Raw genomic sequence first — 16,691 nt, forward strand, 5'->3', positions numbered from 1 at the left:
GGCTGGTGTCTGACCTGCATAACTGCCTCCTCTCAGAGACAAAGGATGAGTTCCCCCAGCTGGCTGTCCAGGGGAGGTGGGGAAGGTGCTAGAGCTGCATCCCAATCCTCCCCTGCAATCCTGTGTCTGCTGTAGCAAAGACAGGGAGCAGAGTGGCTTTGGCTTGCTTTCTGTGAAGCAGGACATTGCTGTGGCTTGATAGAGACAGAGCTAGAGGAAGAGGTGGGACAGTTAGAAACCATCTGACAAGGTCAGGAGTGTTGGGAGAGAGGTTTCCATGAGAGGCCAGGACTCCCCAGTGTGGCTCCTGCAGTTTGTTTAGGAGGTTGCAACTGCTGCTGAGACAGAAGCAAAGCTGGTCCTGGCTGTGCAGAGGGAAACATGACACAGCTTGGAGCCAGCTGGCACTGGGGACACCTGCAGGAAAGGCTGCATCGTGGCCATCACCTTCTCCCTGGGGGATTTCCCAGCAGCCAGCAATGCTGCCTGGCTCCCACTGCTTGAGCTGCTGGGAACAGAAGTGGTGGGAGCAGTGCAGCACATGCTGTGGTTGCTCATCTGTGCAAAGCCATGGTAGGAATTTATGGGAACATCCCCTTGGGTCCCTGATCTGATTTACCATGTCCTTGCTGAATGAGCATCATTTGAATCCCAAATCTTGGATTAAACTAGATGAAAAAATTCCTCACACTGGCAATCCTGTGAGGGGCTTGGGGGCAAGTCCCTCTGGGACAGAATTTCTTTAAGAAACAGGGAATAAGATAGTGTTGGTGTCCATTCAGGGCAGTTTTCTCTTCATCCACATGTCCCATACTTACCTAACAATGAGGAAACATTTGCTGGGAGTTACACCAGCAGTCAAGTCTCTATTATTTCCCTCAAAGGATGGGTTTAGGGGGAATGTGACACTGTGACTGTGGGACTGGCCTCAGCTCATTATCACTGCTTGTGTGCTTTAAAGCTTGAGGTGATAGAGAGGAGCTGGAGGAATGTTAAAGCATCCCTGCTCCAAAGAAATGTGTGTTCAGTGAGTTTTTGAGGGTGTTAAGGGAATCCAGACCAGATTTACACTGGTGTAAATGCAGAAGCACTTCTCATTCCTCCCAATGAGGATGAGTAGGAGAACCATAAGCAAGTCTGCTGCTCAGCTTCCCAGGCATGTGCACAAACCCATCCAGGACCCCAAACTAACAAAAACCATATTCAAAGCAATTATCTGATCTTGTTTGTTTGTTTTTCATGTGATGTTTCTAGACACTGGTGCAACAAACACGCCCTTGTAAAAGCTTGTAACAGTTGTTTGTAGTTAGTATCTTCAAGATGGTTTTATGTGTGCTGATCGTGACTAATATCCATCTCTTCGATGTGATCGTCACCCTCCAGTGCTGGGGGAAGTTTTTCATACTAAGACAATTATTTTCTCAGCTTGTTCAGCATTTTTTTCTTCTTCCTTTTTTACCCTTCTGTTCACAAAACACAGATACTGATTTGCTCATGTATTGTGCTTTCCAGATGAAAGTGCTTTGTGGTTCACAGACTTAAATAATTAGGTCTTCACAGAGCTCAGACTGGTTATAAAGGCAGTTGGAGTCGTCATCTCTGGTTTTACACTTGGAAACAGAAAAATCTGCAGAGACAAGTTAACCAACCCAGCTCACAAGCAGAGCTGGGGGCAGACACCCCCTCTGAAGTGCACTGGTTATCCTAAGCATCAGGAGGTGCTGCTGTGCCCACACTGCTAAAGGCCTTCCCCCCTTCTTGATTCCATCTCTTCCTGTTGTCACAAACTTGTTTTTTAGAACATGCACCAGCTGCTGGAGAGGTGCTGGGTTCCTCTTCCTGTGGCTCAGCCAAAAAGACAGCAGCTGCTCTCCCTCCTTGAGCTGGGACCACTCTTTCCCCACAGTGTACAAAGGAGGCAGTGACTGCCATTATCCCAAAAAAACACCCCAGAACCAAACCCAGTCCCTTCTGCACACAACCAGAGTGGATGCTGCAGCCTGTTTCACTCAGTAGGTTTCACAGAACATTCTGAGTTCAAAGGGACCTGAAGGATTCTCAAGTCCAGCTCTTAAGTGAGTGGCCCATGCAGGGATCAATCCCATAACCCTGGTGCTGTTAGCACCGCTCTCTGACCATCTGAGCTAATCTCTGCTTTGTCTGTGGTTGTATTTCTTGGAAGCATCATCTCCAGTGGAGGCAGGGGCTGTTTTACAGGCTCGTTTCAGCACGTGGGAGAGCTGTGTGTGTGCTGTGCATGCCTGGCTTGCCGGGGGTGGGATGGGGGAGATGCTGCCAGGAGCGAGAACGAGCCGAGCAGGAGGCGCTTTCAGTCCTCACCAAGTTTTGCTCCTCAGGCTGAGTAAACGTTTTCTGTGCTGAGCCAACAGCGTGCAGGGAGAGGGTTTGCCACATTCCCAGTGATAATTGCCTTGTCTCCCCCCCGCAGGTGCTCCTGGCCGCCAGCACCGTTCCTTTCCCAACCAGGACCGTAAGTGGGCAACAAACACGAACTTCCCAAAAGGCAGAGCCTGAGAGTGAAGTGGGGTGCACTCCTGGGTGGGGGGCTGTGGCAGCCAGGGATGCCCTTTGCTTGTGGGGAAGAGCTTATGGGAGGGGGTCTGTGAGTCTCTGCCTGCTCTTTGCCTCAGTTTCCCTCAGGTACCTGGAGGGCAGGGAAAAGGGGAGTTGGGAATGGCTGACTTGCCCTTCCTAGTTTTTGCTTGATTCACTATCAGAGGGGGGACACCAGGCTCCACAGACCCTGGCTCTGTCCCAGGGTGCCTGTTGTGCTTGCCTTGTCATTAAAACTCACCCCCTGGTTTTCCCTGACCTGCTCATGCTCCTCATCAGCCTTTGGGGGTGATGTGTTGAGAAGAGCCAGACCCGGGGGTGGTTGGATGAGGTGAGTGTTCAGAGGGACGTGGCTGTGACCTTGTGTGTGATTGCAGGCTCTCCACGAGCAGAGAGGTTCCTCAGCCACTGGCATTCAGCAGCCTGGGGTCTCCTCATCGTGTGTCTGTGACACTCATGTTGGTGTCTCTGAACAGCCTCCCCTGAGAAAACCAAAATGGTTTTAAAGGTTGAAAGTGAATGAAGCTTATTTGTTGCTTGCTGGAGGACAAACTATGTCTCTCCAAATTCATGGAGAAAAATGGCTTGAAAGCTCTCTACTGCATGTGCAAAAGCCCAAATGAGATTTTAAGTTCACCCATATATATCCAATGACAGTTACTCAATGAGAAGCAGGAATTCCCATGGGAGTCTCTGTAGCTGATGGCCATGGGCAGCTTTTGTGGAAGATGAGAACTGTGGCAGCTCTGAAGCCCCACAAACGCTGAGCACACGAGTTACTCCCCAGGGCTGGTTGGGAAAGCAGTGGTGTGCAGGAGCATGAAGAGCTCTCACTGCTCTTTCTGCTCTCCTTGCTGAACACACACTCAGCAGAAAAATCAGTGTCCCGTAGCCCAGAAGCTCCTGTGAAGCCTCAGATTAGGACAAGCCCTGGTCTTTCTGCTCCACCCTCTGTGGGGATGTGCTTCATGCTCTAGCTGCAGTTCCTCTCTGTGTGCTCTGCCCATGGATGCCACAGAACATGCCACTGATTCCTCATTATCCATGGCTGTCCAGTGTGGAATTGGCCATTGGTTCCAGGCAGAGCTGGAGGAGTGGGCAGGAGCCAGAGGGGGCAGCCTGGGCAGGATCTGCCTCCAATCTGCAGTGCTGCATCCCTTGGGTGGGACCCTGAAGCTGAAGATGCCCAACACCTATTCCCAGTGCTCACTAGGGAGGGCTTTTGGAGTGTGTAACAGCTTCCTTGGAATTCTTCATTCTTATTGTATCAGGAAAAAAAATGAATGTCTGAATAGAGAAGTTGATCCCAGTCCTTCTGGGAGGGAAGGCTCCTTCAGTCCTTGTTCCTATCCTCATTCTCTGCCATGATTTGGGATGCTGTTGCTTACTCCTCTCTGTTCCTTGGGCATGTCCTGGCACACAAATGCATTTCTTAGCACACTGACCCTTGTGTTGGAAGTGCCATGCAGAGGAACTGATGACATGTCCAAAGACACTTGGGAAAGTATTGTGTCAGCAGGAATTACATCTTAAATTTTCTCCAGTGCTAATTATTGGTCCTGCCACAGGCCAGTCTTAGTTCTGGATTGCCTTTTTAAAGTGGTGATTTGTTTCCTTGGTCTTTCTCCACCTTTGTGCTTCAGTTTGTCCCTTGGTGGTTGTGCCCTTTTCAACATCTGCCCTGTTTGGTGTCCACAGAGAGCATGAATAGTCCTGCCCCTGCACATCACAGCCCTCTGAGGTGACAAGATGTTAAATTATTTTAAAATGTGGTTTCCTCCATTGTGCCCTTTCATGCACTTTTAAGGTTTCATGCAGGCAAAATTTAGCTGGTGCTTTTATTGTTCTCCTAACCTGACAGTGGGGTTAGAGCACAGAACTGGGTGTTTATGATGGTTTTGATGGGTGTTTAAGATAATCAGAGGGATGGAGCACCTCTCTTATGAGGACAGGAGCTGGAGTTTTTCAGCCTGGAGAAGACTCTGAGGAGACCTCATTGTGGCCTTCCACAGGCCACAATAGTGACAAGACCAGGGGCAATGGTTTTAAACTCAAAGAGGGCAGGTTTAGATTAGATGTTAGGAAGAAATTCTTTACCTGGTGGGTGGTGAGGCCCTGGCACAGCTGTGGCTGCCCCATCCCTGCAAGTGTCCAAGGCCAGGTTGGATGCAACCTGGGCTAGTGGAAGGTGTCCCTGCCTGTGGCAGGGGGGCTGAAACTGCATGTTCTTTAAGTTCCCTTCCAACATAAACCATTGTCATTCTATGATTTATAGGCTGGTTGGTTTTAGGGGGGTTTTTTTGACTGTGCAAGGAGTTTTCCTTATTGGCCATCTGGCCTGGGATTCCTCTAGTGGTCTGATGTTTGAAGGTTTCCTTCTATGGTTTGCTCTTAGTCATTTAGCTTCCAAATGATATGCTGATTTTTGGGCTGTTGGCTAAACTCTTTGGAATTGTGGGGCAGGAAGGCAGAGACTTATTGCTTGTATTTGATTAGGGGCTTTTTCTACACCTTGGTGATCTGCATCCCAATACCTTGGGAATGCCACTCCAGGCATCTGGCCCACTGCCCCAGCAGGTAATCCAGTGTTATGTTTACTGCTGGAAGGCTTTCAGAAGTGTGAGTTGCTGCTGTATTTCTAGAAGGGGCAGGAAGGGCTGTCTGTTTTCTCTAACACTGTGGTGCTCCTCGTGGGCTCATAAGCACTGTGGCACAGAGAGATCTGCAGATGCTTCTGGCCACACTCAGGCACTTCCAGCCCTTCCCAAGGTGGGTGTCTCTGGCTGGTGTTTGCTATTGGCTGTTTCTGAGGCTTCAGCCCATCAGAAACTTTAGTTTCAGGGACTGAAGTGGAATTTGAACTATCTGAATATAGTCCTTTGTGTCAAATCAAATGATTTGTTAAAGTGAGGCCAGATTTGTGGGGAGAATCAATCTTTTTTATTAGATCAACTGATGTGGAAAAAGCAGACAAACTTTCAGGCATAATAACCCTTCTCCTGGCCTGTGTTTGTATTGCAAGAATGAAGGGACCTGTCTGCCAGGGGAGACTGTGCTTTAGGATATGCATTCACTCTGTTCCTCAGCAGTCTTGGTCTGAACACAGACATGGGTGGCATTTTTGGGTATGCTTGTACAATTTTTGGGGTAGAAAACTTTGTCTCCCTCTGTGTTTGGACACTAGATGTTCCTACAGAACAAATAATGGGCTCTGCTCTGCAGCTGACTCATTGTATGAGTCTGGGGCTGATTATGGATTCCCTCTGTGCCTCAATTTCCATCTGTAAAATGTCACAGATGCCCACCATTCATAAATCGCTTTCAGATTTCCAGATGAGGTGCTGTGTAAGTGTAGAATAGCATTAGTTTATGCATATTGTGCTAGAGGATAATATAAAACACATGCAGCAGAAGAGCCTCACAGATGTCTCTCTTTCAACTGCAAAAGGCAAGGCCCGGGCTGATGATTTAGCACAGCACTAATTGGACTAAAATAGGAGATTGCTTTTGTACTGATGCAATTGTCACCATTAAAGTCCTCATTTACCAACAGTTTCTGGAGATAGCCCAGTTATTTCCTATTGGGGAGAACTGTAATGCCTTGAGTTTCAAAGCAGAGCGATTTACAGCAAACACCAACGTTTTTCCAGCATCCCCCACATGCTGTTCCTCACCCTCTGGAAAGGGCCTGGGCCATGCTTTACTTTGAATGTGCTTGGCCTCCAGCTGCACTTAGCACTTCTTTGCTGGCACATCCTAATCTCAAAGCAGAGGCATTTCAGTCATTCCCCGTGCCACTCCTGGGTGTTGCACACACAGGAATCCCCTTTATCGATAAGAAAAGCTGTTCAGCATTAAGTCAGTTCTCAAAGTTTAAAGGATTTGTGGCCTGTGATGGTTTGGGTTCAGGTAATTAACTCCGGTGAGGTGCTTGAGAGTGTCTTGCAGACACATTTCACAGAGAAAGATGAACTTAAACAGTTAAGAGCTTTGATTTGATGAAGTGCCCTTGAGTTTCTGTGTTGTGCTGTTGGGGCGAAACTCTCAGTGGTTATGAAACCTGGGAGCTCTTTGACTGCAGGAGAGTTATGGTTGTTCCTTCCAGTTGCAATCTGGCCCTGTGCTTGTTCTGAAGTGCCAAAATCATTGCTGTTGCCAGCAGTGTCACGTGGCAGCAGCGACTGTGCACCAAGCCTCTAAAGCTGTCCTCGAGCTGTGACATTTTAAAGCCCTGGTTGGAGCTTATTTGCCAGTGCATTGTTGCCTGGTGCTCAGAAGTGATGCTGAGCTGTCGTGGTGTGGGGTTGGAGGGGATGAAGGTGTCCCTGGGGATCTCCAGTTCCTTCTTGGTGTGTATTGCAGGCGAGTTGCGCCATTCCGGGTTTGTCCATTTTGGACTCTCCCCGTTCCTCACCAGTGCTCAGAGGGAGGGTCAAAATTCATTGTCAAATCCTCCACAGCTGGAAGAGTAACATAATATTGAGGCTGAGTGCGTGGGGTGACAGGCATGGGGAGAGCAGGTTGGCTGACACCCAGCCTTACCCAGTGCTTGCCATGTTCCAGGAAAAATCTTCCCTGATGCTGGGCCTTCATTCATGGGTCTAAACTTGCCATTTAAGGCTATTTTTAAGAGAGTTTCAAGGTGGGGGCAGCTAGAACCTCAAAATGAAGCTCCTCAAAGTGCCACCACCACCAGCACTTAGGGGACACTTACACTGTGATGTTCATTCTTGTGTTGATATCACAACTCAGAGAAAGCACAAACAGGTAAATAAGGGCTTGGTCCCATCAGAAAGTAAACAGATCCCTAGGTCTGGGAAACATTTAGTGAGTTTTGTGTTAAAATAACAGGGTGTAGGAATCCTGGAAAACATTTTCAGTGTGAATATCCTCTGATTTTTAGATCTAAAATGGGTTGGAGGTGTAACTATTTCAAGGAGTGAAAAATCTGAAGCTGAAACGTGCCTGGCTAACCCCACGCAGATATTTCCTTTAATAATTTTTCTTCCCCCAGTAGTTAACTAGGAAACAACAGCAAAACAAACCCAAACAAACAGCCCTTTGCACAGCCTTGTGCTCCCCACTGCTCTGATGCAAGAGTTACCTTGTTCTTCACGTTATGGGGACCAGATGATGTGAGGGATTTGCTGGGTCCCCTGACACCCGAGTGTCCCTGGGTGTCTCTGAGAACAAAATCACAGCTGCAGAGAGAGTAGAAGGGACTCCTCTTCCTGTTGCTCAATAAGGACCATTGCAGAGCTCAGGGGGATTTAGATAAAGGCCAGCAAAGGGTAATGAGCAGCATTCCTGCATCCTTGAGCCCTTTCAGTGCAGCTCCCAAGTGCTGAGTGATGGTCATTAGCCTTGTGCAGGGCTGGGGGGGCCCTGCAGAGCTCCAGGGAGGAGGGAAGTGTGGGAGAGTGGACAAACCACGGTGGGATAAACCTGAAGCTGAAATGTTGACATGGGAAACCAAACCTTTACAGAAGTGCCCCTGGCAATAGTAGTGATAGTAATTAACTGTAGAAAGCATGGGCAGATATAGTATTTTGATGTTCAGGGAGCCAAGTTCTGCTGAATTCAAACCATCCTTCTCAGTGGTTTAAACAACTGTTTTCCTTATTGGTATTTCAGCTAATTTTGGGCCGTGGCTAAAGGAAACCAGTGGTAAATGTTCTGGATGAGGAACAACTCGAGCTTGACTGAGCACCCTCAATGGCACATTTGTGGGTTACAGGGACTCAGTGCAGAGAGGGGTCCAAGCCTAGAGCTGCCCTGTAGCCTTGCAGGCAGAAGTAATAAAACTCCAAGCAGGGGTAGAATTGAAGGTCAGAAATCCAAACTGGAAACACGGTGCATATTTTCTGTACAATGGTTAACTTTGGATGCAGTTCACTAAGGAAACCTCGGTTGTCTGGCTCTGGAGTGTCTTTATGAAACACAAACTCCAGCTAAGCACACGTTGTTTGGCTGGAGACTGTGAGAGATTCTCTGACCTGTGATACACAGGTGCAGAACCAATATTGTGAGAGTCCCTCCAGGCTTCCCGGTGAGCCTGGATTGGAATGTTTCCTTTTGTCCTGTCTGCTTCCTTATTTCTTGTTACACTACTCCATATTTTGACTGCATTTCCCCCCTAATTGCTTCTCCCAGCAGGGAAAAGCAGTCTCTTTGTAAGGGATGTGAGACCATCTCAGCTCAAGATGAACTTTTGAGCATGGTGGAGTTCCCATGTGTTCTCCCACAGGGGTCAGGTCCCATGAAGTGTCTCTCCATGTCACAGTTCAGGGAGAAGGAGAGAAATTAGTCTGAGTCAGTGATGGTGGGTATGAGATGCTGGATTTTGGCACAGTGAGGACTGGACCAGCTCCTTCCCCTGTGGGCTCTGTGCCCTCAGCTTCCTTGGCAGGGAGACATGTGGATCCCTCCTGCCAATTTGGGGCCTGTCTTGCTGTGAGAGATTTGTAATACATGTTGTTCATACACCACCTATGTATCTTTATTTTCTGTCTTTTTATGTGCTTTGTCTGCTTTGCTGCCATGCACTGACACAGTGGTGAGTCAGGGGAGGGTTTTCTGGTGCAGTATCAAAAGTCCTGAGCACCCACAGCACTGCCAGCAGCCCTTGGAGCACCATGTTCAGCAGCTCCATAGTCAGCAAGGCTTTAGCAAACTCAAGTCTTTATTATTGTGTAACTTCAGTCTTTGGGCTACATTAGTAAAATGTCCTTGGTGTTTCTAAAAATAAATGTAATACATTTCTAGCCAAACATGTTGCATCAAAATCCAGCTTTTCCCTGCTAAACTTTCCTCTGGCAGATAAAGATGGACTGACCGTGGATCTCACCACTGATGGTTGCCTGTGAATAAATGATGGGGATCCAATTCCATGTGCACAGGCCTCACCAGCAGAAGGGCTGTGAAAGAACACCAATCCTGAGAGCAATTGTGGATAAAATTAGGGAGTGGTGTGGGACACTGCATGTGTGAAATTTTAAATAAAACAATGTGAGCGATGTGAGCTGTTTCAGAATAGACCTGGGTGAATAATGGAGGTTTTTTGGGTTTGTTTGCCAAATGAAAACAATTGGAAAGAAAAATGATTTGGGAGAATCTGAGAGATGGAAATTTTTGAGGTTTTGACACAATGTAATAACTAAAATATGGGTTTGGGTCAACTGAAATCGTTTCATTTGACCAAACTAAACCATTTAGTTTTACTTAGGACTAGTTTCACTTAGGACTGTTTAATTATTCATCTAATTTTTAATTTAATTGAGATTTGAAATAAATGCTATTTCATAACTTAAGACTGAAACATGTCATTCAGAAAGTATGAACAGTCATTTAAGAAAAAAAAACCCTGGAGAGAATATTGCAAAAATTTAGAAAATTGGACACTTTTTTTTTTTCACTTGAGACAATGCACTGAATTTTATGTAGCTTCTCGAATGGGAGTTGGTATCCAAAAGTGCATTTTGTGGTAAACTTCCTTTTCACTTAGTTTTGCTGAGGTTTTTCTTACAGACATTTCAAAATCACAGAATATCATGATAATGAAAAAATATTTATTGCTTATTCAGGGGGAAAAAAGCCTTTTCCTGTTTAACAAGGTAGAAGAAAGTAGACACAAAAGTGAAGTATGAACACTTTACAAGCAGAAAAGGATCAGATAGCAGTTCTCATAAGAAAGGAAATTTGAGCTGCTTTTTAAAGATAGCCAGTAAAGTTAAGGGTAAGGGTTGTTATAATAGAGATATGAGAGAGATTATAAATGGGGGAATTTTGGCAGTGATCAGGGTCTCCTTGCAGAGATGGTGAATTATCTGGAATGAAGGTAAAAAGGCAAAAATATTCTGTAGGTGTTCTGTTTCATATTGATAGGCAACCTATAACTCACAATTTCCAGGTGAAAATAAAACTTCCCAGCCCGCCAAATCCTGATGTGAAAACTCTGGGAAAGTACAAGTCCTTGTTGTCAATGAGACCATCTTTAAATGTCTCTGAGCCCCCAGTTCCTGATCTGTGAGGGGCTTTAATTCTGCTCCTGCTGAGGGGGGTTATTGTGGGGCTCTGTCAGTGCTGCTCTGGAACTCGGGATTAGAGGAACTGTGTTTTCCGAGGGAGCCTGTGGGTTTTTGTAGTTGTTTGGCACAGAAAGGGGGCAAGAAGGAAGGTGGTCTCTCTCCCTCCTCCCTCCTTCCTTCCACACTTCCCCATGGATGAGACACAGCCTCACTCAGCACAAGGGCACGTGCTCAGGGGGTGAGGTGAGGTTGTGGCCAGGTTGGAGCCTGCAATGTTTGCAGGTCAGCCAGGACACAGAATTCCCCTCTGGACACATGGGTTGGGAATGGACCAGCAGCTCCTCTCTTGGTTGGGTGCCTTGGCCAGTCTATCCCAGTGTCCCAGCTCTGACAGACCCTGCCCAGACCCTTTCCTCCCCTGTCTTTGCCAAAAGGTGAATATTTGCAATGCTCACAGCAAGTAAATATCATGGCAGTAAACAGAGTCTTCTTCATGATCCTACACTAAACAACACTCTGAGAGCTTCCCCTTGCAGAGAAACAATCCTGCTCCAGTTTACCATGGACAGGGCTGGTGGGAGCCCTTCCCTCCTGCACTTCCCCAAACCTTTGATTCCCAAAACTTTGCTCCTCAGACCAGAGGCTACTGGGTGACACAAGTGTTCATCCTCTCCGTGGCTGCTGTCAGCCCTTTGCCTCTCACGTGCTCAAACCCCATGACAGAGCTACGGACACGACCGGTTCTAAACAACTACAATTAATATAGTCTATCTGGCCAACATCTGACTCTCATTAGAGGAAATGTGTTGAAAAAAACAGATCCCAGGTTGGCTGTGATTTATGGCTCGGGCCTGCTATCCTTCACAGGCACTGGCGAAAGCTTTTGCAAAGGGCCAGAACATAAACTACTTAAGGAAACTCAGTAACCATGTAAAAAGGCTGGAAGGGTCAGATCAGACAAATTAAAGAGAGGTGGAGATGCAGGCCCAGGCTGGCTGTCCCCCACTGAGGGCCACCTAGGTAAGCACGGGAGATCTGTGTTCGTGTTTCTGCTGTGGAATTTGGTTTGAAATTCCTTCTGTGCCAGTGTCTGAAAGTGCCACTGCTTTTTTTCTGGCTGAACTGTGAGCCTGTGTGTGGCAGTGAGGGGATGGAAGGGTCAGTGGTCTGGTGGGTTCTCTCAGGAGTGTCCAAATGTAACATGTCTGGTGTGTGAGATCCCGGGTGCTCCCTGAGTTGACAGTGCAAGCTGTACTTCCCACTTCCCTTGGGAGTTTCCAGCTTCATCCTTTTCTCTTTGCAAAGAAACATGGTTACCTGGGCTAATTTAGACTAATCCTCTTCCAGATTTGCTCAGAGGCTACTCTGAACTCGTACAGGGGAAACTGCTAAGGAAAGCTGGTCTCCTGCTTGCTTTGGCAGACAAAACCTCCTTCAGACTGGGCCTGCTTGAGTTGTGTGTCACTGATTTTTATGGCAGTGCCCCCCAAACCATAACTGTGGTGTGCACAAGCCCTGCTCTGGGCAGTGCTGGCGGGGCAGTTGCAGGCACAGTGAGAGCTGTGGGGTTTCATGGAGCTGCTGTTGCATTCCCGGGGCTCCAACGTGGGCTGTTGGCATGGCCATGAGGCAGCTCTGGTTTGCTCCTCCTGCCCTGGGGATAACCCAGTTTGTCCTCTTTGTGCATTTCTGAGCAGTGCAATGGAGGTGGTGGACTTAATTAGAGGGAGAGAGAAGAGCTGCCAGGCGAGTTGTCTGACAAAAATCAAATATCTAATTTCTTTCTCTGTGTAAATGTTACATTTGGTCCTTTTTCATGCTCTGACCTCGGATCCTTTACATTAAACTAACAATGGATGAAAGGAAAGTGAGACTTGGAGGAGGAAAGTGTGTTGTTTAGAGTCTGAGCAGGTTGAAGCATGAGCTGCAAATGTGATTCTTATGTCCCCAAGCCTGACTCTGTGCTACGCCCCATTGCATTGCAAGGTTGAAGTTTCTTGTAATGGCAAAATACAGCCTTGAAAAAACTGGCTGCAAAGAATTTATTTGTTTAAACAAAGGCTTTGTGATTCCAGAATTCTCTCCCCTTTCATATGCTATAAACCACCTCCTCCGCCTCCCCTCTGAAACATGAATTTTGGAGTAATCCATCAAGAAAAAGAGAGACAGAGCCTTGATCCCTTGACTTCAGTTGAGCTGTGCAATTTATATCTACTGAGCATCTGGCTGTAGGGAAACCAAAAGCTCTTTTAATATTCTGCAGAGACTCTGGGTATACAAATGAGCGTGGGCTGTCGGAGCTGAGAAATGGGGCAGAGATGCCAAGAGGTTTCTTTGCTGTTTTGCACAAAACTGACCTACGACCCCATGGTGAAAGTTGGGCTGGTTTTTTTTTTAATCCCCTCAGTGCCCCTGTGATAAGTGTGCTGGGCTCATCAGAGCCCAGTTGGTAAGGAGCTGTTATCACACCTTCCCTGTTACGATCTGAGCGAGGAGTTTGGACACTTGTGGGACTTTCTGCCTCGAGCAGCTGAAACGTGCAACTGTTTAATCATGAAATTATGCAAAGCAGGGATGCCAAGTTAGCAGGGCACCTGAAGCCAGTCATTCACTGCTGTAGGTCACTTGTAGGAGTGTATCCAGAGTGGAAGCTGCAGGCAAAAGGACCCGATCCCAGCTGGCAAAGCTGCAGCTCTGGAGGTGCTGGCTCAGCCTTTAACCAAAGATGGGGCAAATGTGGCACCTTTTGGGTCAGGGGTCACTGCTGGCATGGGCTTCATGCCTGGTTATTTTCCAGCATGTGAAGTCTACCACATCTCTGCTACCTTGCACTTTTCCATCCCTCCAGTTGCATTGCAGCCAGAGAGGGGGAATGGGAAGGGAAAGGTGGCTCGGACAGTAACAGTGAGACGTGGTGGAGACAGACTGGGTGTCATGGAATATGCTGGTAACTGTCCCGTGTTCATTATCTCAATTATTTATCCTCCCTGCTGGAATATTTCTAAAACAAATCCTACCATGTGTTTTGAGGTTGGGATTCAGAGAGTGAAATCACAACTCCTTTCTCAGAGTTTAGCTGGAAAAATACAAATCTGCCAACGAGGAATATAAGGGAAATAAACTGTGGTTCTGTGTAGCAACAAGTGATGGATTTCTGCAGATATGGAAAGCGTCTGCTCTGGAGTCCCAGGTCACAGAGTGTGTGCATTTGCCCCAGTGTTATATTTGTTCCATGAGGAGTAATGATGTGAGATTCTCAAGGTCATTTTAATAACTCAGATTGCTTTCACCCTGATCAGAAAATTCAGCTTCACAGCCCCAGGCCTTGGATCCACCAACCATCAGGATTAGACACTAAATACTTCAGTGCATCATAGCCAGGGAAGATATTTATTAGCCTGATTTGTCACCACCATTCTCAGGCTTTCTGCAAGGACAGATAATGATCCCAGACCTTGAAGCAGTCCCTGGTGAGTGAGCTCTGAATGTAGTTTCTGAAACTGCAGTCCTGGGCATTCATCTCTGTGTTTGAAAGCATCATTCATCTCTTGGTCAGCTAAATAACTGTCACAAGGATTTGTTGGCAGGATGTTTGCCTTAGTAAGAAGATCTTTGGCATTAGGACATCCACTTTCTGGATTATTTAAATGTCTTTTGGGTCCAGGCTAAGTACCCTGGGTGTGGATCTGGGTTTCCAGGCATTTCACAACAGAAAGGATCAGAGTTCAAATCCAGCTTGAATTTAAGTAGTTCTTTTTCTGACCTGGGCTGTGTTCTCTGTATGTTTTGACAGGCATCACTGACATGGAGATGATATTAGTACAAATCTCACATGCAGTGATACTGCTGCTTTCTCCTCCCTTCTGTCATTTTGTTAATTTAAATCTAACTTTTTCTGCTGCAAATGCACCTGAGAGGGCTCTTTGAGACACTCTTAGAGAGCAGAGAGAGCTGCTGGACTGGTGCTGTTCCTGCTCCCTGTCCAGCAGAGACAAGCAGAGTGTCCTTCCCCCTGGGAGCTGGTTGATTCACCCCAGTGCAGAGGGGTAGTACAAACCCCTTTTTATGAGCTGGACTCTCCAAAGGGAGCTTAAATGATCAATCCATCTCAAATTATGCACAGAGATGGTTTTCAGACAGCTCAAGTCAATCTCTCTAAACCTGTGGGAGTTATTAATACGTGCAAGCCAGCAGGAGGGAGAGTAGGGCTCCGTATTTTATTTGCTCTGTAACACATCTGGTACATCTTTTGGCTCCTGGGAGCAGTGGATTTATTCAGTCTTATCTTTCTGTGGGGATGAGCAAGATCAAAAGCCTGAAGCTGGTTACATGCAGAACGTAATTCCCTGTTTTGCACACCACAAACAGATCCAGACCAAACAAGCCTCACCCGTTTCCTTCCCTCTGGGACAGTGCACTTATGGCTCTTGTGTATTCATGGGCCAATTCAAGCCAAAAATATTGTCCAAGATCTATTGCAGAGAATAAAAATAAACAACTGTTGGGTAAAAGAAAGCCCTGTCAGTATTGACCTGTGAGGAAATCCCTCCATCTGAGTGTTCCTGAAGCATCAGATGCTTTGTCTGCAAAATGTTGTGTATTATGAGGTGGAAGCTCTATGTCTGGCTCCTTTGGGAAGCTGCACAGCTCCTCACAGAGGGCCAGTGAGAGAATTCCTTTGGAAGATTTATGCAGTGGGTGATTGGTTGCTGTTAGCACTCAAGCAATCTTCTTAGCCTGTAAATCACCAGGGTGGAAGAGCTGAGCTCCCTGGCCCTCCAAGCCATGTGCTCAAATCTTTTCATGGCTGAGAGCCATTGGTAGGTGCCACATGCTTCATAAACCCAGCAAATGTCTGTGGGTGAAGACTGGAGAGATTCCTCAGAGCTCCTTGTGCAACAGGGGACAAAGCTGGATGGGGGAACAGCTGAATCCAAGTGTTGGGGTGATGTTTAGTCAAGCCAAAATCCATGTTCACCCATTCCTTGCCATAGGGAGGCACTGGACATGGCACCCTACATTGTTATAACCTCAGCCTGAGCTGTACCTGAATGGTCTATTTTGGCTCAAGAATTACAGTTTTATGTCCCCAGCCCTATGGAAATGAAATTAAATTAAATACACCAGAATTAAATACTTCTATGGCCAGTCAATGAAAACCAGATCTGGCCCTTTAGGAGCACAAAACACACACAGAGATGTGTTTCTCCTCTGTGGGATGTGAGATGACAGTGATTCCTCACCTGAACATGGATGGTTTATTCTCTGAAATACTTTATGCTGTCATGATAGGTGAGTGGTCCAGGCTGGAAAGCTTCTCTGAGGGCTGGGAATGGGCAGTTCCACACTACTGCAAAGCACTGGGAAAGCACCTTGTTGATTAAACCTCAGTTCAGGGCTTTATCCTCCTTCACTCACTTTAACATTGCAGAGATGAAAACAGAGGCAAAGCAGCAGGCCTTCTGTTTAGATAAGGGATGTCCTTTGTGTTGAGCAATCATTTAACCTGCACTCAGAGCCCATTCTGGTAATGTTTGCTCTCACTGAGGCCTCCTGTCAGGACTCCTTTGGTGGCTGCTGCCTATCAGTTGCTTCCATGCAGCAAAGTGAGATGGAAACCACTTCATGCTGCAGCTCTGGGCTGCATCAGAGCCCTTGGGTCTGCCTTGGATCTTCTGGCTGTCACTGAGACAGCTGACTTGTTGTGGGAGTGGTAACAGGTCCCGGGAGCCCAGGGATGGAGCAGGAGGGGTGGGCATTTTGTATGTTCATTTCTTTCCTTGGTGTTTGACCAGGACAATGCTATAGGAGAGGGTCCTAAATGGAGTGGTGGTGGTGCAGCCTGGTGTGCTGTGAGGTGGGAGCACATGGCACACCAGCATGCCCCAGGGGCAGAACAAGTGTCTCTGCTGATGACAGCAAGTCATGCTGGTTGGCACAGTGAAAAGTCTTAAATCTGATTTTTATTTCATCTGCCTTCTACCTATTGGGAACTTAATTTCCCTCTCTGCCCCACCAAACATCCCCAAACAAGGTTCATGTAACGTGGCTGTGGCTGTTGACCTGTGCAGTGGACTTGAATACTTATTT

At 47.1% G+C, this 16,691-nt stretch overlaps 1 protein-coding gene across 1 annotated transcript in view; it reads left to right on the top strand.

Moving 5' to 3' along the window:
• The first annotated feature begins 15,886 nt into the window (after positions 1-15,886).
• Positions 15,887-16,691, top strand: part of LOC103763605 (collagen alpha-1(XXVI) chain) — a 39,660-nt gene continuing 38,855 nt past the window's right edge. Inside the window, exon 1 of the mRNA XM_029961256.1 lies at positions 15,887-15,893. Coding sequence (XP_029817116.1) covers positions 15,887-15,893 — 7 coding nt within the window. The remainder of the gene's footprint in view (positions 15,894-16,691) is intronic.

This window comes from Manacus vitellinus, unplaced genomic scaffold, assembly GCF_001715985.3.
Source record: "Manacus vitellinus isolate BGI_N305 unplaced genomic scaffold, ASM171598v3 scaffold_32_pilon, whole genome shotgun sequence".
NCBI classification, from domain to species: Eukaryota; Metazoa; Chordata; class Aves; order Passeriformes; family Pipridae; genus Manacus; species Manacus vitellinus.